Source organism: Citrus sinensis, chromosome 9 (genome assembly GCF_022201045.2).
Source record: "Citrus sinensis cultivar Valencia sweet orange chromosome 9, DVS_A1.0, whole genome shotgun sequence".
Lineage (NCBI taxonomy): Eukaryota > Viridiplantae > Streptophyta > Magnoliopsida > Sapindales > Rutaceae > Citrus > Citrus sinensis.
Genome location: NC_068564.1, coordinates 32483563 through 32509584, shown reverse-complemented (window position 1 = coordinate 32509584; position 26022 = coordinate 32483563). Strand labels below are relative to the sequence as shown.

At 39.6% G+C, this 26022-nt stretch overlaps 5 protein-coding genes and 1 pseudogene across 6 annotated transcripts in view; 3 read left to right on the top strand and 3 right to left on the bottom strand.

Annotated features, from left to right (window-relative positions):
* Positions 1-285: 285 nt before the first annotated feature.
* LOC102625605 (probable xyloglucan endotransglucosylase/hydrolase protein 23) lies at positions 286-1620 on the bottom strand. The gene is made up of 3 exons (XM_052434532.1): positions 1262-1620; positions 940-1133; positions 286-850 (listed from the first exon to the last, which is right to left on the bottom strand). Exons 1-3 carry the CDS (start codon positions 1520-1522, stop codon positions 448-450), a joined length of 858 nt encoding a protein of 285 aa, XP_052290492.1. The 5' UTR covers positions 1523-1620; the 3' UTR covers positions 286-447.
* Positions 1621-3147: 1527 nt separating this feature from the next.
* LOC107174225 (probable xyloglucan endotransglucosylase/hydrolase protein 23) lies at positions 3148-4563 on the bottom strand. The gene is made up of 3 exons (XM_006474091.4): positions 4212-4563; positions 3894-4087; positions 3148-3802 (listed from the first exon to the last, which is right to left on the bottom strand). The coding sequence occupies exons 1-3, from the start codon at positions 4473-4475 to the stop codon at positions 3400-3402; spliced, it is 861 nt and encodes a 286-aa protein (XP_006474154.1). The 5' UTR covers positions 4476-4563; the 3' UTR covers positions 3148-3399.
* Positions 4564-4605: 42 nt separating this feature from the next.
* LOC102630139 (probable xyloglucan endotransglucosylase/hydrolase protein 23) lies at positions 4606-6498 on the top strand (annotated as a pseudogene).
* Positions 6499-15983: 9485 nt separating this feature from the next.
* On the bottom strand, positions 15984-17240 carry LOC102630438 (xyloglucan endotransglucosylase protein 1-like). Its single transcript, XM_052434531.1, has 3 exons — positions 16889-17240; positions 16614-16807; positions 15984-16431 (listed from the first exon to the last, which is right to left on the bottom strand). The coding sequence occupies exons 1-3, from the start codon at positions 17168-17170 to the stop codon at positions 15999-16001; spliced, it is 909 nt and encodes a 302-aa protein (XP_052290491.1). The 5' UTR covers positions 17171-17240; the 3' UTR covers positions 15984-15998.
* A 1193-nt stretch (positions 17241-18433) lies between these two features.
* LOC112497911 (NAC domain-containing protein 2-like) lies at positions 18434-20130 on the top strand. Its single transcript, XM_025097433.1, has 3 exons — positions 18434-18761; positions 19254-19534; positions 19630-20130. The coding sequence occupies exons 1-3, from the start codon at positions 18434-18436 to the stop codon at positions 20128-20130; spliced, it is 1110 nt and encodes a 369-aa protein (XP_024953201.1).
* Positions 20131-23011: 2881 nt separating this feature from the next.
* The window catches only part of LOC127900077 (NAC transcription factor 25-like), a 28812-nt gene continuing 25801 nt past the window's right edge, over positions 23012-26022 (top strand). Inside the window, exons 1-3 of one of the 2 annotated variants that reach the window (XM_052434530.1) lie at positions 23012-23375; positions 23937-24217; positions 24326-25175. In XM_052434530.1, coding sequence (XP_052290490.1) covers positions 23057-23375; positions 23937-24217; positions 24326-25175 — 1450 coding nt within the window. In that variant the 5' untranslated portion in view covers positions 23012-23056. Of the gene's footprint in view, positions 23376-23936; positions 24218-24325; positions 25539-26022 lie in introns of those variants that run through there. The other variant, XM_052434529.1, reaches the window with a different exon arrangement.

Below are 26022 nucleotides of genomic sequence, written 5' to 3'. Positions count from 1 at the left end.
CTTGATTTATCTTTTTATTGTCATGTTACTGTTGGGTGTACTATTTTAACAGGACATTAAAAAAAAAATCTCGGAGTGGGTGTCGGTGAATTTTAATCGTTTGCTTGCAAGATGTTTGATAAAAGTCCCAAATGAGAGAAGTCGTTTTAATGGCAATAGAATATTTTGCTAGTCCTTACCCGTTAAGTCAGTCAAAAATTTAGAGTACCATTGCATATGTGAAGAGGTTTGGTCGTTTCTACGTTAAAACCTAGCCAAAGAAGAACATATAGCAAGCATGCGAAGAGTAGAGAACATAATCTCATGATATTTATATGCTAAATTTTGTATTACATTGAGAAAGTTGGACTAATTTGCCATTTTATTGACGACAAAATACAACAAAGAATCAAAGAATTGACAAAAAGAATAAATTTTTTTGATGTATGTGTTGATTTTGCAAAACTTCTAAGAGGTTCTGCATTCTGCAGGGAGTCCCTGGGGAAATCTCTTTGCATCAGCGCAATAATTGTAAATCATGTAATTCTTCTGCACCCATTTCAGCCTTTCTTGACTTGTTGAATCAAGCTCTTGTGAGAACCAGGCACTGCTGCTGGATGGAGAGGAAGGTGAACTTGAAGCGCAAGAAGATTTTCCATTAGACCAGACACAGGCATCAGCGTTGAAGTTTCTGTAGGAAGCCGTGAAGGGAGCATGCGTCCAATCTGTCTTGACAAGGCCACCTCTTGTAGCCCAGTCATCAGCATTCCAGAGAGATGAGTATATTCTCATTGGCTGATTCTTTGGGAATGCAACTCCAATTGACTCTGAGTTCTTGAACTCTCTTATGGGAGTACCATCCACAGAGAAGCTGAAAATTAAGTAAACATTGATAAGTCTAAGCAGATTGAATGACAAGGAAAGAAGAAATGATGGAGATTGAAGGAAAATATTGCTTACACAATGCGCTGAGGATTCCAGAGGATAGAATAGGTGTGAAAGTCAGCAGTGGGGTCAAACCAGAGGTGAAATTGTTGTTCTTTGTCACCTTTGCCATTTGTGAATACATTGGTATGCAGAGTGTAAGGGTCACCACTTAAATTCCCCAAGAACTCGAAGTCTATCTCATCCCATGTTGATCCTGGCGATTTTAACTGCGTGAACAAAAAGTCAAAGGTCTATATGTCAGATACATGATGATCAAACATGCATATTGTTTATTCATATAAAGGGTGATGATCAAACATGCATATTGTTTATTCATATAAAGGCAGGAACTTACATAATAAGCAGTGACAGTGCCGGCAGAGTTGCCAGGGACTAGTTTGAGTTGCATATCAATCTTGCCGAATAGATACTCATTCTTGGACTGGAAGCCGGAGCCAGAGGCTTTATCAAGGGAAAGAGTAAGAAGCTGGCCGTTGTTGAGTATATTAGCACGCCCGTCTCCCCAAGTGATATCAAAATCTTGGTGGAAGTTACCAGCAGAGGTAACCATCAAAGAGCCAAGAAGCAGCAGCGACAGATGCAATACTGAAGCCATGGAAGCTTTCGTCTGAGCAACAACAAGATAGAAGAAATTGAGTTGGAGAGAAGTTTGAAATTTTTTAAAGTGAAGCGATGAGTGTGTTTAGGACCTTACCAGGGTTTGGTATTTATAGCTTGATTGAGCTGGTGAAGGTGAGTATAACGAAAGCAGAGGAAAGTAATGGGAAGCTCCAGTTAGTTCAGCTTCAGCTGTGGCCAGTTGTTTGCGTAAAATAGCGTGATGAAATAAAAACAGCTGTCCGAATCGCACTAACAGAACACGCTACAACAGGGACTTTTTTTAATTACAATACGCGGCTTTGCATATTTTTGAGACTCAAGTACTTATTCTGTACTGCTGTTATGTTCCCATCACCGGCTGACTCTTATTAGCTTTTTTTTTTTCCAGCCACCACCAGTCAAAACACAAAAAAGAAAATGTAGAATTCACTGGGTACTCTTCTCTCTCGAGATTTTCATTTTTTTTTTTTTTGCATTTTATGCTCAAAAGAAAAAGAAAAAGAAAAAATTGCTCAATGACCTACTTAATTAACAGATTTTTTCGATAACTATATTTATTATCAGGAAATCATTTAATTCAAAAGCTTAAGACGTTAAACAGGAGTCCAGAAAATAGCATTAAAGTGTTAAAAGACCTGCCCATGTGAAACATGGATCCAGTTTGAAGGTCATGTCGTTCCAAAAGCGGAGATAGGAGATTAAATTAGAGGTTCTTGAACATACAAGAATTGAAACATATACGTGTGTTATTCGCAAAAAATTGAGCACGCTGAGATTTGAACAAGAAACCTTTGCTATGTAAAAACGAAATTGGCTTGACCCAAGAAAATTAAAGACAAGTCTTTACTGGAGTCCCTAACACTAATCATGGATCTAACATCTAAGAAATATGTATCCCAAGATACCGATACACATGCTTCCTAGTAACATGAAACTGTGAATTTGTTTCCAAATTTTAGGTTAATTGATAACACATGCTTCCTGGTGGGTTCGTGTGTAATAAAACACATATAGAACTTGAAGATATGCTTATTATTATTATTATTATTAAGGAATTTATAGATATTGGTATTTAAATCGAACGGACTGAAGATTTTGCTGTGTACAAAAGCCCTGTTTCCTGTTTTGTATATTACCACTTATACTAGAGAATGTTTAATTTGTTTATCTGGAAAGGCGGTGGTGTCCTGGCGGGGTTGACTCGCCTTGAAAAATCAACACTTGAGAGCTGGCTCGCAGCTTGTCCCCCTCTCATTATTAATTAACACGTACAACAATAACAGTATGCATCACTCTTCCTCATCGACTTGTGCAAGTTCACTCAGTTATTTTTTTAGTTTATTTCTGCCATTTTACCCTTTTACTGCCTTATCTAAATACTAATCAATGGCCAAAATTTCTCCTCGATTGACACAAATACGGTAACGCTCACACGCAGTATATTTTCTTCTCATTCTGGTGGAGACTCATTTGCTCTTATCTTCATGCTTCCTCGATAATTCGTCATATTCCAATCTAGGGTCTAAAAGCTTTATTAATGAGTCATCATGTCAATACCTTTAATTAGGCTTATAACTATATGCTAAAGCTTACGAAGAATAACAACAAAGAAGAACAAAATCTTTTGAAATAGTAATATTATGTTTACTTAGTTAGCATACTTAATTTGTATACCACGCAAGTACGCATAACATTATCCTTTTTTAAATTCATTAACCAGTGTTACATATGGTAAAAATTGGACTAATATGCCATTTTATTGATTACAGAGAAACAAAGAATCTGACTCCAGAATCTACATGAATTGAATAACCATTGAATGATTACACGAAAGAATAAAATAATTTTTAAGCGTCTTGTTGATTATTTTCTCTAGGAGGTTCTGCATTCTGCAGGAAGGCCCTGAGGAAATCTCTTTGTATCAGCGCAGTAATTGTAAATCATGTAATTCTTCTGCACCCATTTCAGCCTACTTTGATTTGTTGAATCTAGCTCTTGTGAGAACCAAGCACCGTTGCTGGATGTAGAGGAAGCAGAATTTGAAGCGCAAGAAGATTTTCCATTAGACCAAACACAAGCTTCAGCATTAAAGTTTCTGTAGGAAGCAGTGAAAGGAGCATGTGTCCAATCTGTCTTCACGAGGCCACCTCTTGTGGCCCAGTCATCAGCATTCCAGAGAGAAGAGTATATTCTCATTGGCTGATTCTTTGGGAACGGAACGCCAATTGACTCTGAGTTCTTAAATTCTCTTATGGGCGTGCCATCAACAGAGAAGCTGAAAATTAAGTAAACATTGATAAGTCTAAGCAGATTGAATGACAAGGAAAAAAAACTAATGATGGAGATTGAAGGAAAATATTACTTACACAATGCGCTGAGGATTCCAGAGGATAGAATAGGTGTGAAAGTCAGCAGCGGGGTCAAACCAGAGGTGAAATTGTTGCTCTCTGTCACCTTTGCCATTTGTAAAGACATTGGTATGAAGAGTGTAAGGGTCACCACTTAAATTTCCCAAGAATTCAAAGTCTATCTCATCCCATGTTGATCCCGGTGATTTTAGCTGCATTAAAAAAAAAAAAAAACAGATATTTATATGTATCATCACATATGATTATTCAACTACGACCCAGTTTGCATGCATAATACTTGCGTATGATTAAGTTGTATTAAAAGAAGGAACTTACGTAATAAGCAGTGACAGTGCCAGCAGAGTTGCCTGGGACAAGCTTGAGCTGCATGTCAATCTTGCCGTATAGATACTCATTCTTGGACTGGAATCCTGAGCCAGAAGCTTTATCGAGGGAAAGAGTAAGAAGGTCGCCATTGTTGAGCATCTTGGCACGGCCATCTCCCCAGGTGATGTCAAAATCTTTGTAGAAGTTACCAGCAGATGCAACCATCAAAGAGCCAAGCACAAGAAACAAATGCAACGTTGAAGCCATTGACATATGCTTGAGCAAACGAGGTACAAGTAGTGTTTGAATTAACTGAGAGAAGTTTGTAATTCGAAAGTGGAGCGATGAATGTGTTTAAGACCATTGTGTTGTATTTATAGCCGGTGAAGATGGGAAATGTAAAATGCAGAGGAAAGTGAAGGGAAAGGTCCAGTGAGCTCGGCTGTGGACAGTTGTTGGCTTGAAAAAAGTATAATAAAATAGCTGTGCATATCGCACTAACAAGCATTATCCGACCAGCCATATTTTATTATAGCACGCGGTTTTTGCATTATTTTTGGGACCAAACGACTTCCGTTTAGTTTAGTATGTGCCGCTGTCGTGGTCCCACTACCAGCTGACTCTTATTAGATTTTCCCACCGCCACTACTAAAGACAGTTGAATTCACATGATGCGACCCTCTCTTCAGATTTTCAGCTTTTTTTATTAATTGATTCTCAAGGCAAGAGCAAATGAATAATATTATAATAATACTAAGAATAACATAGAACTTATTAAGAAATTCCAGAATTGAAAATTCTCCTCACTAGCAATTCAGTGTTCACCCAAGTGACAATTATGTTATATTTATTCTGTTTGAATTCTTAATTTAGTAACTCCAAAATTAATCTTTTATTGTCATGTATATAATATTTATTTTATTATTAATTATTTGTTATCAACCTAATTAATAAATGATACATAAAATGTAATATTAAGGAGGAGACAAACTAAATATCCGAATTGGGTTGGCAATAACCGCATGACATTACTCAAATTTTATGTTACTGGCGTTGTCTAACACGCGAGACGGTGGTGGGTTTCGCTTGCCATTCACTTGGACCTAACTGTATGTAAAATGAATGTTTGTTTTGAAAAGGGAACTAGGCGGCGCCTTGTCTTCCCTTTCTTTATAAACAATTAACAAATCAAGCAAAACCGCGTCTGGAAAACTTGGTCTGCGCCATTTTAATGAACAGTCATTTGCTACATTACTTTGCCAACTATTACCAAAACGTACTGAAGTTTCCCGTGTATCTTCTCTCCGTTCAACTCTGCCTAAACTTATAGGATAAAAACACCAACTAAGCACAACCTTTTCATCATTTCAGATTCTTTTACATTTCTAATACTATTCACATGCAAAACATTCCAGTGGCTTGCTTTCTAGTTTCTTCATATATTCCGTCCATGTTGATGGTCAGTTTTGTGATTTTCTCTCTAATTGTAGCTTCTTCTGCTAACTTCTACCAAGATTTTGATAATACTCGGGGAGATAGACTTTGAATTCTTGGGCAATTTAAGTGGTGACCCTTACACTCTGCACACCAATGTATTCACAAATGGCAAAGGTGACAGAGAGCAACAATTTCACCTCTGGTTTGACCTTACTGCCGATTTTCATACCTATTCCATCCTCTGGAATCCTCAGCGCATTGTGTAAGTACTGTTTTTTTCCCTGTCGTTAATTTGCTTAGACTTATAACTTTTTTCATTGTAATTTCCAGCTTCTCTGTTGATGGCACCCCCATAAGAGAATTCAAGAACTCAGAATCAATTGGAGTGCCATTTCTAAAGAATCAACCAATGAGGATGTACTCTTCTCTACGGAATGCTGATGACTAGGCTACAAGAGGTGGCCTTATCAAGACACAATGGACACATGCTCCTTTCGCCGCTTCTTATAGAAACTTCAATGCTGATGCATGTGTCTCGTCTAATGGAATATCTTCTTGTGCTTCAAGTTCACCTTCCTCTCCATATATCCAACGGCTGCTCCTGGTTCTCACAAGAGCTTGATTCAACAAGTTAAGAAAGGCTGAAATGGGTACAAAAGACATACATGATTTACAACTACTGCACCGACGCAAAGAGATTTCCTCAAGGCCTTCCTTTGAAAAGAAAAAATCTCCTAAAGAAGTGATTAAATCAAACAGATAAATCAGTGTAAACTTATTACATTCAATTATATGCTCTCTGTAGAGCTATTCTTTGCAGTCTTGGTCATCAATAAAAAGACAGATTTGTCATTCTTTATATCAGAAGTGTTATAATACGAATTTTATTGGAAAGATGCAGATGTGATTTATTATAAATTCAATATACTTAATGTAAAAAGACTTAAAAGATTGAGCTTTACTCATCTAAAGTTCTCACAGACCATATCAACGTGATCCCTTTCTAGCATATTCGCATCTTAATTCATATGATAACTGATACAACATCAATACTATTATTATAACTTTATTTTGATATTACAACATAAAGTTTGAGCATGAAATAAACTACATTATTTACTTTAACTGTAGAAATCAAAATTAGAATAAATTGTATTATCATTGATGTGTTTAGTTTGTCTTGAAATCTTAGTCATAATAAATTAGACTGTCATAAATTACTAAAAAGTTTTTAATTAATTATTATCATAATTATTATTTTATATTTTAATTAATGTAATTATTGTTATTCAGAAATTATTATTATTAATTATTGTTAATAATAATAATAATATCATTAACATGAATATATTAATTATAATATTTTTTTATCAATAATAATGATAATAATACATTTGAAAATCATAATAACAATAATAATAATCAAAATCATCATCATCAACGACAACAACAAATCAAAATCGGATTTGGATCATAATATCATCGTCGTTGTCGACATCATCATCGGTGATGGTTGTTGTTGCTAGATCGTTGTTGCTATTGCTCCTGCTCAACGGTCAGCGACGACCAATGACGTTGATTTTTGCAGTAACAGTTTGGTGAAGACGATGAAAATCGGTGAGGCTTCAATTTACAGCGACTGTTTGCTGTGGTTTTTTTTTCTATTTAAATTTTTTTAATTGAATGAAGGTGTTGATGCTGAAATCTGCTCGCCTCTTGACCGACCAGATTCTTTCACCAACGTTTGTGTTATCTACTGTTGCTCGTTCACTGGGATTGGAATCGTCCTCCTTTCTCTCAATAGACCTGCACTCACTAAAAATGGATCAGAGACGCCGGTGGTTTTGCCGGCGTAAACCCTCCGATGCCTAAGTTAGCACAAGGTGTTTACGGGAAAACAGTGTAATTTGGATTCCAGGAGCTTATTAAAAATTTGTAAGGAAATGGCCTAGTTGCAATTTGGCAGCGTTTTCCCTCTCTCTTTTTTTTTTTCCCCTTTCTTCACCGATTTCTTCTTCTTTTATAGCCGCTGTCCCCACGTTTCCGTTTGCCATTCATCCCACCTTTTTCGGGTAGTGGCAGCCCCTCATGGGATTTTAACTGCTACATTGTGGGCAAACGTGGGATCTCGCATCTCCCACAACGGTTCTGGGAAAAGCGCAACTACCGCGATTCTGTGGGATCGTGTTTCCGCTTTTTGAGGGACGGGTACCGACTCGGTATACGACTCTGGTCGGTATTCGTCTCTGATCAGCTCATGTTACCCCCTGTTCTGCTCGTACCATTTGGCTGAGGTGATTCATGCCGGGGTGGAAATAGTAGCATGGCCGACCTGGTGCTTTTATTTGCTTAACACCAGTCCCCCAGTTTTTGGTCTTGTGAGTGAAATGAGTCAAGAGTAGAAACTGATAGTCAAATCTTACCAATCCAGGGGCTTCTCCTCTGATCTTTCGTCTACCGGGATGGACCTGAGGTATCATTTTTCTTCAGGGGAGATTTTGACCTGAGCATGGGCCTAAATGAGTATGTCCATTGCGTATCTGGGCTTGCATCTAGCCTGGCCTCTTATAACGATTGGTGACGTGGCATCTCCTGACTCTTCGTATTTGAAATTTGAAACGACGGGCTATCTGTCCTTAATGTACGGTGAGTGAGCTGGCGTCTCTATCACTTAAATGCTTTCATTTCCCCTTTTTCGTTTCAAATCCCTAGACTTATATCTGCATCGCTTTGTTATTCATCTCTTCATCGTTAACTAACTCCCTCTCTGAACTTTGCTTACACTTCTCGTGTCTGGAGTATCCACTCGCTGAATTTTTTCTCTATCACGGTCGCGCTATCAGTGCCAGTTCAATCCAGGTATTGCCTTTAACTTCTCCTCTGGTTATTGTTGATTGGGTTCTGTGTTGCCCTTTTTGTGTCCATATACTCGAGTTTTCTTTGTTTTCTTTTGAGGTTCTGATATGTCAAACCGAAAAAGAAAGTTAATTGTTGATGAGGATGATGAAGAATCAGGGGATTCAGGCCTCAACGTGTCAATACCCACCTATTTCTTAGGTCCCTCCAGTAATGTAGGTCCTTCCCATGGCAGGGATACCCTTGAGTACCCACGCCCCTTGGTTGTCTCTTCCTTTCCCGAACTAGAGCTTGTAGGGAATAGAGGTGGACTTGCGTCGGGATCTGGTGAGAACCACAGCTTTGGTGGGGTTGGGATCCGTGAAGGAGTTGGCGATGGTGAGGGGAGCAGTTCCGGACCGAGCGGTCTTGCTAAGAAAAGGAATATTGGCCATAGGGTGGAGGCTGATTTCTACCCTATTGATTACATAGCCTGTGCCACCACCCAAACTGACTTATTCAAGCTTAGGAACCTCTACGACATTCCTGAGGAGGTTCTTCTTGTAGTTCCTGGGAAGGGTGACGTTCCTAGTCGGCCTCCACGGGGGTATGTGACAATGCACCTAGAGAGTTTCAAACTAGGAGCTCGGCTGCCCCTTCAGCGTTATTTTTCCAAAATATTGGGGGGTATGCACCTGGCCCCAGATCAGCTACACCCGAACGGGTGGAGGGTTCTCTCGGCAATGTTTGTGTTGTGGTAGAGGTGCGGGTCGGAGGAGCCTTCCCTTGTTGAAGTGAAACATCTGTATCAGCTGCGGAGCAGCCCAAGGGAGGCGGGCTGGTATTACTTCATGTCCAGTTCCGCAAAGAGAAAGCCAATCACTGGTTTCCCCTCCTCGTGCAAAAATTGGAAGAATAAATTCTTCTTTGTTGGGGGAAAGTGGTGTTCAGCACTCCGTTCGTTGGGTGGTGATATTTACCTTCCAACGCAGTTTGTCACCCCAGGTCGTTCATTTTTTGCCTATATTCCTTCTCAAACTGTCACTTATCGAGTTCTTTAACCTCTTTTGCTATTTCAGAGTCGTGGGGTTTGATCGGGGGGCTTAAAGATTGACCTTTGCTTCAGGTGGAAACTGCTCTGTTGAACGCGTCTACCTGCCAAGACCTCCTGTCGCCAACAAACCTGGTCGGTTCGGGCCTAGTAGACATAGCCGCTGGAATGGATAACAAAATCCTTAGCGCGATGAGCAGGAAGCGTGGTCGGGCTCCGAGTAGCTCCAACAACCTTCCCCCTCCTCCAAAGAAACCCAGCGTCTGTCTTTCCAAGGCGCCTGTTCCTGCTCTGCCCCCTCCTCCACCTCGTAAGAGTGGTGGGGAGAAAACCTACGACAAGAGTCCTGAGGTCAGCTTGCAATCTGAGGACCGATCTTCTCCTCTTCTATCTCGGGATCAAGGTGACTACCTGAGCCCATATCAGAAGGATTATAAAAAATCGGTTGGGCCCAAGATGGTGAAGGACATCGAGAGCATGAGTCTCTCCGAGTTAGCTGCTTTTATTCAAAGAGTCTCCTTCAGGTTGTCCACAATGGTCTCGTGCTACAAGACCGGGTCCGCGCGTCATGAGAAGAAGCTTCAAGCTGACAATCAGGAGTTGAAAAAGAAAGCTGAATCTGCTGACCGCTCCAAGGAGAAACTAGCCGAGCTGAACAAGCAGATTACAGAGCTGGAGGAGAAAGTTGCAGTTGCTGAGTCTACTGCCTCCAGGTTTGAGGGTGAGTTGGATGGCCTGAAGTCGGACCTTCAGGTAACTCAAAGTGAAAGAGATACTTTGAGGACCGCCCTTGAGGGAGAAATCAAATCCCTGAATGAGCAGCTGGCTGAGGAGAAAGGCAAATCCGCTGATGTGGACGATCGGTTGGATGCCGAGTATGACTCGGGGGTTGCTTTCTCCTATAAGTGTATCATGTCTGTGCTTCAGGGAGAATATCCCGAGCTGGACATGAGCAAGTTGGAGGCTGGAGTGCAGCGGTATATGGCAGAGGTCGGCCAGGCGGACAATGAGCAGGGTGAGCAGGATCAGGTGGAGGCTCCTTTGGATGAGGTGCAAGAGGGGGAAGCTGGGGGACGTCCTTTCGAAGTGGGTCAAGGGTCCATGCCTCCTCCTCCCGGCATTGCTGATCTCCCACCTCCTGATGTTGCTGATCCCTTGCTTTCCGAGCTCGCTGATCCTTCAGCTGCTGGAGCCGTTGACTCTGCCAAGCTTTGAGCCTATTTTTGTATAAACTCTAGATTTGCATTTGTTTTGTAAACAATTGAACATTTATAAATTTTTAGATGCTCTTTATTTGCTTTCTTGTTCGGTTTTTGCTAATAGATTGTTTCTGAAAAACAATTGGATAACTTATCTGATTTTGCCTGCTGGTTCCTTAGCGAACTGAGCAGGAGTAGACATTTACTTGCCTTAGTAAAATTTCCATAAAACTGGTTGCTTGTCTTCATTGACCGAGCCGAACTAGGCACTTACTTGCCTTAATAGGATTTTTTGTAGAATTAGCTGCTGGTCTTTCGTTGACCGAGCAGAAGTAGGCACTTACTTGCCTTGGTAGAATCTTCGTAAATTTAGTTGCTGATCTTTCGTTGACCGAGCAGAAGTAGGCACTTACTTGCCTTAGTAAGATTTTTTGTAGAATTAGCTGCTGGTCTTTCGTTGACCGAGCAGAAGTAGGCACTTACTTGCCTTAGTAAGATTTTTTGTAGAATTAGCTGCTGATCTTGCGTTGACCGAGCAGAAGTAGGCACTTACTTGCCTTAGTAGAATCTTCGTAGATTTAGCTGCTGGTCTTTCGTTGACCGAGCAGAAGTAGGCACTTACTTGCCTTAGTAGAATCTTCGTAGATTTAGCTGCTGGTATTTCGTTGACCGAGCAGAAGTAGATACTTACTTGCCTTAGTAGAATCTTGGTAAATTTAGCTGCTGGTCTTTCGTTGACCGAGCAGAAGTAGGCACTTACTTGCCTTAGTAGAATCTTCGTAAATTTAGCTGCTGGTCTTTGGTTAACCGAGCAGAAGTAGACACTTACTTGCCTTAGTAGAATCTTCGTAGATTTAGCTGCTGGTCTTTCGTTGACCGAGCAGAAGTAGGCACTTACTTGCCTTAGTAGAATCTTGGTAAATTTAACTACTGGTCTTTCGTTGACCGAGCAGAAGTAGGCACTTACTTGTCTTAGTAAGATTTTTTTGGGCTTATTAGCCGGGGGATTCCATACTGAATTCATCTTTATTGAAATTTGAATGCGTTACAAAAATACAAAATATATGCATGTGCACCAAGCCACCATGCATTTGACAAATATAACTTATCAAATTGAAGATTTAGTAGAGTATTTTGCTTACTGGAAATACTTCTTTAAGTGCTCGGCGTTCCACGACCTCTTCACGTCTCGCCCATCTGGGTATGCTAACTCATAAACTCCTGGTCCCGTGGCTCGTATTACTCTATACGGGCCTTTCCATTTTGGGCCAAGAGCACCATGGTTGGGATCCCTAGTATTTTGATTCACCTTCCTAAGTACCCAATCTCCTGCTCGGAACTGCCTCACGCGTACATTCTTGTTGTAATAACGCGTGACCCTTTGCTGACACTGGGCCACTTTCTGTGAGGCCCCTTCCATTTTCTCCTCAAGTAGGTCCAGGCTTAAGCAGATCTGCTCGTCATTTTCTTCCTCAGCGAAATATTCCGTTCGATGTGTCCCCACTCCAATCTCTGCTGGGACTACTGCCTCATGACCAAAAGATAAAGCGAACGGGGTTTCCCCTGTAGCAGTTTTGTGAGTTGTCCGGTAAGCCCACAATACCCCTGGTAGCTCGTCAACCCAAGCTCATTTTTTGATTGCCAACTTGTGGCAAGCTACCCCGCGATCAATTCCGGGCATATCTTCATGAGACCAGGCGAATATATCCGCATGAGACTGTAGGCAATTTATCAGTTCGCCTTTTATTGCCCCAACCAATCCTGACCCGATCTTCACTACTCTGCTCGGGTTGCTTTTGCTTACCGCAACTTCCTCCAGTTTCTCAACAGGCTCTTGGCGGCCCTTTTTAGAGTCTCCTCGATTATCTAGAGAGGTAACCTGCAGTGTCTCCTTGGCCGCTGTAGCATAACAACTCCTTGCCATCCTCTGGTCACCTTTTACTACGCCAACCACCCCATTTACTCTGTATTTCAGTGCCAAGTAATGCGTGGATACAACGCATTGGCTTATCCTCATGAATGGTCTCCCCAGTATCATCTGGTAAGGGCTTCTTTCCTCTACCACGACAAAATCCAGCATCATTGTTCTTTCAAATGGTTTTGTCCCTATAGTAATTGGGAGTTCGATGATCCCCATGAGAGTTAACCGTCCCCCTCCAAATCCCTTTAAGGATGTATTTGTCCGCTCAAATTTCAAGTCTGCGATCCCCATATCATCTAGAGCCAACTTAAACAGGATGTCAACCGAGCTGCCTGTGTCTACTATTATTCGTCGCAATTCTGTACCGGCCACCATTGCCTTGATCACCAATGCATCCTCATGCGGATATAAGATACCCTCTTCATCGTCATCTGTCCACATAATGGGAACTTGCCGCACTTTTGCCTTCTTGGTTGCCGGCAAATTGAAAAGCACTTCTTTGCTAGTCAGGGCATATCTCCCATAGTTCTTCCGTGCCCTGTTCGAATCCCCGGCCAATGTTGGCCCTCCTGCTATTACACGGATGGTCGGCTGTTCACATTCCAAATCCCTCTCAACCCCTTCATCCCGTGTATATTGTGATTCCATGACAAGGGACATTCCATCTACATACTCGTCTAAGTATCGGTTCCTCACCAAATCCTCCACCTGAATCTTCAGGTCCCGACATTGGCTGATAGTGTGACCGTGAGTGTCGTGGAACTTGCAGAATCTGCTCTTATCCCGTCGGTGAGTCGGTTTTGTTATTGGGGCTGGAGGGTACAGCAAGCTTCGTCCCTCGATCCTCTCATACAATTCCTCCATGGAGATCTTTAACGGAGTGTACTGTCTATACGCCAAGCTCTGGTCTATCAGCTGAACTGCTCGGTTATCATGAATGTCACCTCGGGCTGACACAGTCGCTAACTGATCTGGTCGACTAGCCATGGAATTAGTTGCATGTGATGCTCTGGGAGTGTTGTGATAGGGGTGGGCAGCCATCTGCCGGAATTCTCTTTGCCGATCCGGGAATGGGGGACGCGGAGGTTGAGCCCGGTTGTGCTGGAACTGCTGTGATCTCAGAGCCATGGGGTAAGGGCGGGACCGAGCCGATATTCCGCCCATCACTGAAGATTCTCCAGCTCGTTTTCCCGACCCGCTCCCTGTCGGGACTCTCCGTTCCTTTCGCCTCAGCTCGTCCAGCTGTTCACTTTTTATTCTTGCCGATTTCTCCTCTTCGATTTCTATATCTCGCCTCGCCTGCTCATACCCCGAAGAGTAATTCTGTACAAGGGGGCTTCTTAAGTTATACCATAGCCGACCGATTCTTACACCTTCTTTTAATCCCCTCAACGCCTGCGGGTGATTAAAAGCTCCCAGATCCAGCACGGCTCGGTGATATCTTTTTACAAAATCTCGAAGGGATTCATGCTCCTCCTGTTTCATCCCCATCAGTTCCATCATATCGTCCTCTGGGGCCATTGCCCCTCGGAACTGCTCGGCCAACTCCTGGCACATCTGCTCATACCCTTTTATACTTCCTCGGGGCAGCTTGCGGTACCATTCTCGGGCTCGTCCCTCTAATGTCAACGGGAACACCCTGCACCTCTGAGCTGATGTCAGCCCCTGCACACCCGTCATGTCGTTGAAACGCTCAATGTGCACCAGCGGGTCATTTCGCCCAGAGTATTTGAGGTCAGGGAAGCGGAAATCTCTTGGGATTATGGTACTCATGATCTCAGTTGATAACAGAGATTCTTCATCTAGCATTATCCTCCAGGTCGAGGCTTTCTCTTGCCCTGTATCTCCTCTATCACCTACGCCAATCTGCGCACCTCCCCCTCCAATTCTAAGGCACGGTCAGGATCACGTGCAGCTATATGGTCTCGTTCCAGCTCGGCATTGTGTAACCGCTATCTGAGCTCTCCTTCGTCAACACTGGCACCTCGGCCATTGACTTCCAGGACCTGTCCGGGGCGAGGTTGGTCCCTCCCTTCATCCACGCGTTCTCCCGGGACCCGACCAGTACTTCTGTGGGGATGCACCCCATTAGGTTGGTCTGCGGGCGGAGGGATTTCCTCGACTCTACGCCTCCGAAGGCTGGGTTCTACTCCAACTTCATCTCTTCCCACGGGGGTTTCACAATCCCTTCTCCGCTCATCCCTCAGCTCGAACAATATGGTTGCGAGAGTCTCCATTTGTTTCTCCATCCGCTCCAGTCTATCTTGCATCATCTTCTCTCGGGCTTCATTTGCAATTTCCCGGAGAGTGACTGTCTCCCCAGCTTCGTTATCCTCCCTCAAAGCGTCCTTCCTTGTCACATCCATGCCTAACTGTTCGCTGTTTTTCCGGTAACTACTAATTCGGTGGTAGCTTTTTATCCAGCTCCCCACAGACGGTGCCAAAATGTTGATGCTGAAATCTGCTCGCCTCTTGACCGACCAGATTCTTTCACCAACGTTTGTGTTATCTACTGTTGCTTGTTCACTAGGATTGGAATCGTCCTTCTTTCTCTCAATAGACCTGCACTCACTAAAAATGGATCAGAGACGCCGGTGGTTTTACCGGCGTAAACCCTCCGATGCCTAAGTTAGCACAAGGTGTTTACAGGAAAACAGTGTAATTTGGATTCCAGGAGCTTATTAAAAATTTGTAAGGAAATGGCCTAGTTGCAATTTGGCAGCGTTTTCCCTCTCTCTCTTTTTTTCCCCTTTCTTCACCGATTTCTTCTTCTTTTATAGCCGTTGTCCCCACGTTTCCGTTTGCCATTCATCTCACCTTTTTCGGGTAGTGGCAGCCCCTTATGGGATTTTAACTGCTACATTGTGGGCAAACGTGGGATCTCGCATCTCCCACAACGGTTCTGGGAAAAGCGCAACTACCGCGATTCTGTGGGATCGTATTTCCGCTTTTTGGGGGACGGGTACCGGCTCGGTATACAACTCTGGTCGGTATTCGTCTCTGATCAGCTCATGTTACCCCCTGTTCTGCTCGTACCATTTGGCTGAGGTGATTCATGCCGGGGTGGAAATAGTAGCATGGCCGACCTGGTGCTTTTATTTGCTTAACAGAAGGTATTTTCAGAATGTTAAAATTTCAATGGGAACAGATTTTTTATTCCCAAAAATCGATCGTTGAGAATTAGTCTCGCATTTTCATGCTTATTTTAGTCTTTCATTTTGATGCTTATTTTGTAAAGTAAATGCTATTAATAATTTCGATTCTCCAATCAAGAAAGTAAACATAAGTAAACATCGCAGTAATGTATAACTATAGCAAATTTATGATATAAAGTATTGTCATTATATATATGTTTATACTCGCGCGGAATCTACGTAAGCACTCGTGGCCACAGCACACTCAAGAGGAAGCCCTTTTGGGAAGCGCTTTGTGTCTGTACAATAATTATAAATCATGTAATTCTTCTGCACCCACTTGAGTTTCTCTCTGCTTGTTTCATCAAGCTCATCGATCTTCATCCATGCAGAGGATGAAGAATTCGAAGGGCAAGGCGCAGAAATGATTGGACCTGCTGGGTAACGAATGCAAGTTTTGGCATTAAAGTTTCTACAAGAAGCTGTAAATGGAGCTTTTGTCCAATCTGTTTTGACAAGACCGCCTCTTGTTGCCCAGTCATCAGCGTTCCAGAGACTCGAGTGTATTCTCATTGGTTGGTTTTTTGGGTAAGGAATGTTGATTGACTCCAAGTTCTTGAACTCTCTAATCGGTGTGCCATCGACATAGAATCTGAAAACGTTTTTAAACAAAAATGTTAGAGAGCCTTTTTAACCCAAAAGAGCCCAAAGAATATATGAAGTATTAAACCAAAAAAAAGAGACACGTCTAATAAAAAAAAGAAGAGGATTAATTAGTGACTTGAATTGTTGCTTGTTTTCAACAAGAGATGATTAGTGGATTGAAATTCTTACACGATGGTTTTGGGATTCCAGAGAATGGAATATGTGTGAAAATCTGAAGTGGGATCAAACCAGGGATAAAATTGCTGCTCTCTGTCACCTTTGCCTTGTGTGATTACATTTGTGTGAAAAATATAAGGATCGCCACTGAGATTTCCCAAGAACTCAAAGTCTATCTCATCCCATGTTGATCCTTGTGATGACAACTATAACACAGAATTAAAAATAAGCTTACTCTTAAAGAGAAAAACATTTTCGTGCAAGATCACTGGCAGCTTACGCCTTACATAGTAAGATGTGACAGTGCCAGCAGAGTTGCCTGGGACAAGCTTGAATTGCATGTCAATTTTGCCAAATAGATACTCATTCTTGGACTGGAAACCTGAGCCTGTGTCTTTGCCAAGGTAAAGATTGAGGACTTCTCCATCGTTGCGAATCCTGACCTTGTCAATTCCCCATATGATGTCAAAATCTTGATAAAAATTACTAGCTGGTAAAACTAACACAAAAGAGTTAGATAATAAAGCAGACAGCATTATCAGCACTACTAGTGATTTAGCCGCAGCCATTGTGCGATATTTAAAATTTTGTTATAGTTTTGGATTTTTATAGAGACGAAAAGAAAGAAGCGATTTGCCATTTGGAAAAAGAAAAATGAAAATTTTAAGAGATACGATAGATGATGGGGAAGAGTTAGAGTCAAGGATTAGGCTAGCACTTGTGGGGCAAAGAGCAAGAGCGGGAAACAGATGGCAAAGACTGAAATTAGTGAAAAGAAACTGCGAAAATGCGGATTTATGCATGTCACACAAGTGACAGCCCTAAGCATGGTTTATTAACACGTTGAAATTTTGGCTGATGGGTGCTTTTTGACCACTCTATATAGTTTCCGCATCTACTGACCGGCTGGGCTCAGCCCTATGTGATTAGGATGACTTTGGAGCAGTTTCCGTACTTAGAATAGTCCCAAAATATGCTTAAGAAAATGAGCAGGGTGTTCAAAATCTAATTCAATTGGCTTAATCCCAAAATTAATAGTCCCAAAATTTGACTTTTATAATCGCCGAGAGTAAAAATGATTATCTTAAGATTTCAACAAGTCTTAATATATTTTTCTTCACTTTTCTTTCTAGTAATCATGACAATACAAAAATTGTAACTAAAAAAGAAGAATTATGTACTTGGTCATGATTCATGAGGAGACATAATGAATCTTATAAAATGAAACCTTTGACTTCAATTGGATCTTGAGTCGCACAACCACTCTAGCTTTATACATATTGTGTCTAGATATAATAAAGTTCAATGGTGCTCGTCGTTAATTACTGTTAAATGATAATAAAGTTTTAGCAAGATGATATGAATATAAAGAGCAAAACAATTTCGGAATATTTTGAGCTGTCATATTTACATAATTAACTTAACAGCTAATATGTTTATCAAACATTTACACAGTAATAATTAATATTAATAACTTTTGTAACAACTCAATCCCAAACTTGCCTCTTTTTAATGTTTTGAAATTAAACTTTACCTTTAAATGTGTTGACAGATATTGACTCCTCCAAATTAGCTCCATCAACTGAAATTCACCGCCACGTTTCCCCGACATCTTAGGCTCCAGCATCATTTACACGTGGCAAAAAGATAACTTTACACTTATTTGATAAACACAAAAGTAAAACTTCAATTAATCAAATTAGAAATAATAGCTACCTGATGTCCCAAAATATTTGTATGAAGTCACATAAATCTTATCACAACGAACAAAGTAGCTAGCTATCACTTCTATTTGGTCCATTTTTCATCTGCATCATTTTCCTACGTCCTGCATGAAGGACCAAAAACAGAAGGAGCAGCTGGGGGATGAAGGGAAAAACCCTAATGGTCAAAACCCTTGTGGAGAAAACCCTAATGGAGAAAGCCCTAAAAAGCAAAATGATGATGCTTCACTTGTACGGCATCCTGTGAAGAGTACTGGTCATCATCTGATCGCTGATGATTCTTATTTTGATTCATTCCCGCCTGGTTACCGATTCAAACCCCACGATGGAGAACTTGTGGTTTATTACTTGCGGAGGAAGATACTGAATCAGCCATTGCCTCCAAACCAGATCAAGGTGGTGGAGTTGTATAGGTTTAATCCTAACACACTTACAGGTTAGGGGAAAAAAAAGTCACTTTTAATTTCTTATTTTCTCAATTTCTGTGTTGTATGTTGTTTTATTGGCACGCATCATATATGATTAATTTTTTTTATAAAAAAATCTGTTTATTCCTTATTTCTCGAGATTATTATTTATTAGAATGGAAATTTTCTGAGTCTCGTTAGTGGCTTCTCTACTCTTTATTATTCAAATTTTGTAGTCTTCGCTTGGGATATTTGTGGCTTCTCTACTCTTTTTCACGATAGATGTTTATGCCATTACATATATAATATTACAGTGTATATTTTAATGTGATGCGATTTTACATCAGGTATGATTTTAGATTTAGATGGTGTTGTAAATCAGCATATAAAATTTAATCCCCTCATATTGAAAACGTTTATAATATGTTATTTCTTTCGTATTAGTTTGTCTACATTTTTTTTGTTTCATGATATCTTTATGAAATTTCTTTTATTCTGTCCACTGATGCAATGATTTACAGAAAGGTACAAGTCACTTGGTGAAATGGAATGTTATTTCCTTACACCAAGAGATAGAAAATATCGAAATGGTCTAAGACCCAATCGAGCTGCTGCAGATGGGTACTGGAAGGCCACAGGAGCTGATAAACCTGTTAAGCACAATGGCAGTTTGGTTGGATTCAAGAAGGCATTGGTCTTCTACAAGGGAAAAGCTCCAAAGGGTGATAAGACTAACTGGATCATGCATGAATACATAGTGAATAATCCACCACAGAAACAAAAAGGCCGAAATGATATGAGGGTAAATGATTTTCCTTGTTGTCCAAATTCATTTTTATTTGATTCTTTTTTTTGGTTTTATTCGACTAATTTCTGCTTCATACAAGTCCCTTGCAGTTAGATGACTGGGTTCTCTGTAGGATCTATAAGAAAACAAAGCAGTCAGCCAAAGCTTCTACTCGAAAACGAGAGGATTCAGAGGAGGATCAACAATCAAGAAGCGAAGTTGCAACTCAATCTCAAGATAGTGGACAAACTTCAGTTGATGAAAAGGCTAAAATGCTGCCCAAAACAGAAAATTTCAAGCCTGAAGGCCTTGGAATCTTTGATGTGCCTGATTACTACAACCAGGGAAGATTCTTCAGCGCATATGATAATGTCCTTTTATCTTGTCAGAGTCCATATGCTAATTTTCAGGATGGTCATCAGGGTAATTCTCAGAATTGGCTTCCTTTAATCCCTCAGTCGGGGTTTCAGCAAATGCTCCATCATAATCCTACGTGGGAGAGCCCTATGAAGCCTGAACAGTTCGGATATCCGCCCGATGATGTGTTTAGTGATCTCCCTTCGGAAGACAATTGTTTTGATCCTCTACCTCATAATTTTACGAACTTATAACTCTTTTCATTTTGTGATTCGATTAGTTAATGGTAGCTGACATTAATTGGCATTTATAATAAGTTAGTTAGAGTGTACTTTAGTAGAGGTCGGTTTTCTTGAACTCAATTTTTCTTGCAATTCTGTGTACTTTGATTGTTATTTATATGAATGTCAGCAGCATGGATATTCAAGGAGAGTTGCTATTTCTATGGGTGGTATGCTAAGGCTCCATTTGCTTTAGCTTTTTGGTACTAATTCTGTTACCATTATCAAAATATTTAAAATATTTGTAACTCAACTTTGACAGTACAACTGATTATTTCTCACAGTTTTCAGTTGTAACGCTCTTTGAACAAGATTTTCTAATCACTAAAATTATATACATAGTTTCCTAGAATACCAAATTATTTACGTGACGATCATATTCTTTGTTTGCCTCAAAGCTTGAGTTGTTTCTTTTATCTCTCTTAATTCCAATTCAAGAGCTGTTTTCAGAATTTTTTTTCCTTAAATCCCAATAGAAAAAATGTAACGGAACAATTTGTTATGAATGTAATAAGCCATATATATCACAAAAAGGAGCATAAACTGCACGGCTACTATATATTGTTGAAGCTCTATGATTTTTAAATTCTTTATGAACGATGTACCTCCGATGTACTTTTATTTTTTCTTCTTTTTGTCATTTTGAGATAAATTTTTCTCCTCGATCTCTTTAGATGTTCATAACTAAATATTCTTTAAGATAGAGCGCAATGTTTTATCCCTACCACCACAACCCTATCATAAAGGAGACTAAAAATTTGAGTTGGAGAAACAAGAAACTCAATTCAATCTATAGAAATTATGAAGCCGTGTGATATGATGAACTAACGGAGCTGCAGAATGGCCTTTGAAAGTAATGTTAAAAGCTTAAAACCTTTTTGAGTTTCCTTTAGCAAATGTCATATGCATTTTCTCTGATCAATGCACGAGAAAATATAACTTAGAGATTGTTTATCAAACGTTAGAAGTTTGTTATTTGTTTTTGTGATTTATGTCTGATTTTTAGATATTTACATTTGAATGGAAAAAATAAATTTTTATATCTTTTATTTGAATGGAAAAGGTTTGCATGAAAAATAAATATTATATTCCAAAAATATCTGTATAAAATAGTTTATTTCCTCAACTATAAGATCTAATCCTTTTTTGTTTTAATTTATGAGGATATAATTATCAAAGAATCAAGTTTAAAACCTTTTTTTTTTGTTATAAAAACAAATAAGATGTCATTTATACTCATATATTAAAAAAAAAAAAGAAATCTAAACGTTTCATTCAATTTTTTTTTATTTAAATCCATTCAAACTTCTGAAAAATTCAGATTCATTCTAATTTCAGACTTTAAAAAAAAATGTTATCTTACTACAAACTAAATTCCAAACTTAATAAATTAATATCAGATCCCAGCCACAATTCGCATATGAAATGTTTGAGAACGAAGTTGTGAGAAAATGCAGTCAGAATCGACTGCCATCAATTAACAAGTTCCTTGGGAGGAAACATGTTCAATTTCTTTTTCTTTTTCTTTTTTTCCAAAATTTTAATGTGGAAAATTAATTCGGATGCCGGGGTTAGTCCAACCACAGCACTCATACTGGGCCGTGCGAGTTAATTTTTGGGCCAAGTTCTTAACATATTTACTCAATATTTTGGATGACAAAATTGCCCATAAACGCCCTGCAAGGACATAACTGCAGAAAACAGGCTGGAGTAAAGTATGCGACTATGCGGTAACAAAACTTTCGGGACGCCTGCGTTAATGACTTTTTGTTACTGCCACAAAGCAGTCACAAAAAGGTCATTTGTGACTGCGGAGTGATCACATAAAACTCCTCCTCCTTGTAGTGCCACCTGCAAAATAATCCATACTAGACCTCCTAATTCTTCATTTTCATCCCTATTATTAAGTTAACTCGATTGAAATATATATTTATGAAATTACATGCACCAACTATTTATCGAGAATTACATTAAATTATGTATATAGCTAATGTAAGATCAATTTGGAGAACTAAAAATATGTTAATAAAAATAGAAAACCGGGTTATATCGTTTGTCCCTCTTGTTCATGTATCGATTTTTTTTTTTTAAATTCCGCGGAACTACTGCAGCTACAGTGCTGGAAAGGAGCAAATATGTCGGATTATGCTAAGGATTGCATTAAATGAACAAGAAGCTATCCTATATTCTCTCATTTTGCTAAAAGATAAGGCAGTGAAATAACTTCTATTCTACTTCTACTTTGAAGAATTTTACTGCTTCTCAATCAACTACATCAGCAGAAACTATCATATTTCGCCACATCAGCTTCAATGACAGCTACTAAAGCACACATTCTGGAATCATTGAACTCAATCATAACCATCAAATCATTGACCACCGATAGATTGGCATCTTAACTGAATCCAAAGGATAAATCGCCTTCCGAAAACCGTTTGATAAACCGATCAGTTAGAAAAAGTATCTACTTTATTTAATGTTATATAATCCAAATAAATTAGTATAAAATAAGCCCCTAATAGGATTCTAGGGTTTTGATTAGAGAATTAAGAGAGAATAGATGAAGAAGTTAAAGAGAAGGGAGAAGAATTAATAGGAATTAAAATTAATTTTATTACTTGCGTCCTAAAAACATAATAAGAACCACTTACTTATAGTAGTTCAAGACAATCCTAATTGTAATTTAATAAGGACTTTAATTGAAATAAGAAAAGCTAATACTAATAGGAAAGAAATTAAAACAAGCAATTAAAATAAAATAAACTATTAGGGCCCTAACAGCCCCCATGCATCTGATCACAACAAATATTCTTGATGTATCTGATCACAACAAATATTCTTGTGAGGTCAATTTTATAGGGAAAGCAGCGTCTCCTTCAAGTTTCGGTAAAAGTTATCAATGCCGGACCAGCAGCAGGGAGATAAGGACCAAGACCCTAACGGCCAAGACCGCAATGGTAAAAACCCTAATGGCCAAGGCCCTAAAGGAAAAAGGCCTATAGATCATACTCGTGATGCTTCACCACCTGTGCGGAATCGGATGAATGCTGCTAAGGGTCCTGAGTTCGATGATAACTTTCCTCCTGGTTACAGGTTCAAGCCTCACGACATAGAGCTTCTAGTTCATTACTTGCGGAGGAAGAGAATGAATGAACCTTTGCCACCAAATCGGATTAAGGAAGTTCACTTGTACAAATTTAATCCTGATACACTTTCAGGTTAAAAATACCCACCACCCCATTTCTCTTTTTTGTTTCTTTTGTTTTTTTGCAATTGCCTTGCTGGTATTTTTCTTTAAATTAAGTAATGCACTTACGCATATTAAGTTCTTTCTTTTTCTTGAGTTCATTTGGTTATTAATTAGAGTGTAACTTCTTGAGTTTCTTGAAATGGTTTAGTTTCTTGAGTTAGAAGTGTTTCCTTTGCGTTCGTTATACATATAGTCTCATAATTTGATTTGTTTTCGTACTTTGGTAATGCTCTTAGCGCTTTTCTTGAGTTCATTTGTAATTGGAGTGGGCATTTCTTGAGTTTCTTGAAATAAAATGGTCTGCTCTTCAGTTTCTTGAGTTAAAAGTTACTTCTTTGCGTTGTTGAATGCTGATTTAATTTTCTACATATGGTCTCGTAGTTTGGTGCTTGTATGTATCCAAAACAAAGACTATAAATATTTATGTTGATATTATTCCGTATTCCATATAATGGAATCAGGAAGTGTAGATCTTTTTTTTTTTTTTGGGTGATTGATACAATGATGATTCTGTATTAATAATGCACAGAAAAGTATAAGCCGTTTGGTGAGAATGAATGGTACTTTTTTACTCCAAGAGAGAGAAAGTACAAAAACGGGACAAGACCCAATAGAGCTGCTGGAGATGGATTCTGGAAGGCAACTGGAGCTGACAAACCTATCAAAAACGACGACGTTGTCGTTGGATTCAAGAAGGCATTGGTCTTCTACATGGGAAAACCCCCAAGGGGAGATAAAACTGAATGGATAATGCATGAATTTAGATTGGAGGGTCCTCCAAGGACCAGAATCAGTGGAGATGACATGAGGGTAACTAAATTTTGTAGCTTCTTTCTGTGTCATATGTGATGTGTTGCAGCAATTTTACAATGTTGGTTTGCTGATGAGTTTTGCTTTTATATATTATGTTGATTGCAGTTAGATGATTGGGTACTGTGTAAGATATATAAGAAAAGGGACCAGGATAGATCTAAGCTGTCGTCTTCAAGACCTTCAACTTCGCGACAGGATGATTCAATTTCAGGCCAAGATGATCCACAATCAGACACTGAATTTCAGGATAATGGAGCCATTGATATGGGAGTTGAAGACTCTGCTACGCTGCCCAATGAAACTTTCATGCCTCACGGTCCTGAAGGTCCTCGAATCATTGATATGTCTGGTTTCTACAATCAGGGAGGATTTCTCAATTCATATGATGATACTTTCATTTATCATCAGAGCCACTTTGTTAATCACAATGTCCCATATTCTCAAGGCAGGGTTCCTGAAATGCCTAATTACTATGTTCCATATGCTCAAGGCAGGGTCACTGGAATGCCTAATCACAATGTTCCCTATTCTCAAGGAAGGCTCCCTCGATTGGCTAATCACAATGTTTCAGATTCTCAAGGAAGGTTCCCTGGAATGACAAATCAAAATGTTTCAGTTTCAGTTTCTCAGGGGAGGTTCCCTACAATTGCTCCTTATTCGTATAACAATTCTATGGGGCAGAGCTCTCCATGGACTCAACATATAATGATTCCGACTGCTAATCAGAATCCTAATGAAGCTGCCGAATCATCAGCAGCAGCAAGGGGAAGACCTTTCCAGGCATATCCTCATCAACATATGTTTGCTACTTCAAATCGGAATCCTAATCAACCTGCAGAAATATCATCATCAGCAGCAGCAAGACCTTTCCAGACATATCCTCATCATCATATGTTTGCTACTTCTAATCAAGTGGCAGAATCATCATCAGCTGCAGCAGCAAGACCATTTCAAGGTTTGGAGAGCGATATGAAATTTGAACAGTTAAATGAATGTCCCCCGGATGATTTTTTGAAGGACCCTTCTGACGACAATTGCTTTGATCCGGATTATCATAACTCCCGGAAATTCTAACTCTGCCATTTTTTTATCCTTCGATGATCGATGATGACTGGCTTTGACAGATTTGTTGATTGAAAACGTAGTCATAGTTACTACTAACTTTGTGCTTGACGTGAACATTTCCATAGATTTTTCTCTAGGACGATTAATGGATTATTTTCTTAGAGGACTCTATCTTCTATTTTAGTTGTGGACCCAATTTCTCTCACTTTGCAAGTGCCTCATGTTGATAGATTTTAAATTTGTCTTGATTGCCATGCAAATTTTTAAATAAGGTGGATGTGGCTATCCTTTTATAAATCACACTGATTCATAAATATTATTCCCGCTTCCTATGTCATTAAAAGTATAGATTTTTGGTTTGTTATAATATATGACATGGGGAACCCGGCTGAAACTTTTTTGGTTCAATTACAATGGTTACGCGTTGCCCATTTGGTTACTTTATATTTTGTTGACATAGGGTTACAAGCTTCTGGCAGCTGCTGTTTCTTCTGGATATATATAATGCTATTACATTTTCCATGGGGTATGCCCTATTTTTTCAGCCTTAAAAACTTTCATGGTCTCCCTCGATGTTTTCAGAATCCTAAGAGGGAAGTGGGGAAATCTAATGCTACAATATAGTAAATCCAAAACCATTTCTCTTTGATCTGGCAACTTCTGGGTGTCCACTAGAACATACTAGAAAACAAATTTTCATGGAAGTGGCATCGCATTATTTGTCGGTGGATATGCCA

Coding starts and splice junctions, on each gene's coding strand:
- LOC102625605 (XM_052434532.1), bottom strand. CDS start 1,522: ATGGCTTCAGTATTGCATCTGTCGCTGCTGCTTCTTGGCTCTTTGATG. Junction 1,134..1,261: donor GCACTGTCACTGCTTATTAT/GTAAGTTCCTGC, acceptor TTGTTCACGCAG/TTAAAATCGCCAGGATCAAC. Junction 851..939: donor TGGAATCCTCAGCGCATTGT/GTAAGCAATATT, acceptor CTTAATTTTCAG/CTTCTCTGTGGATGGTACTC.
- LOC107174225 (XM_006474091.4), bottom strand. CDS start 4,475: ATGTCAATGGCTTCAACGTTGCATTTGTTTCTTGTGCTTGGCTCTTTG. Junction 4,088..4,211: donor GCACTGTCACTGCTTATTAC/GTAAGTTCCTTC, acceptor TTTTTAATGCAG/CTAAAATCACCGGGATCAAC. Junction 3,803..3,893: donor TGGAATCCTCAGCGCATTGT/GTAAGTAATATT, acceptor CTTAATTTTCAG/CTTCTCTGTTGATGGCACGC.
- LOC102630438 (XM_052434531.1), bottom strand. CDS start 17,170: ATGGCTGCGGCTAAATCACTAGTAGTGCTGATAATGCTGTCTGCTTTA. Junction 16,808..16,888: donor GCACTGTCACATCTTACTAT/GTAAGGCGTAAG, acceptor TCTGTGTTATAG/TTGTCATCACAAGGATCAAC. Junction 16,432..16,613: donor TGGAATCCCAAAACCATCGT/GTAAGAATTTCA, acceptor AAACGTTTTCAG/ATTCTATGTCGATGGCACAC.
- LOC112497911 (XM_025097433.1), top strand. CDS start 18,434: ATGAAGGACCAAAAACAGAAGGAGCAGCTGGGGGATGAAGGGAAAAAC. Junction 18,762..19,253: donor TAATCCTAACACACTTACAG/GTTAGGGGAAAA, acceptor AATGATTTACAG/AAAGGTACAAGTCACTTGGT. Junction 19,535..19,629: donor AAGGCCGAAATGATATGAGG/GTAAATGATTTT, acceptor AGTCCCTTGCAG/TTAGATGACTGGGTTCTCTG.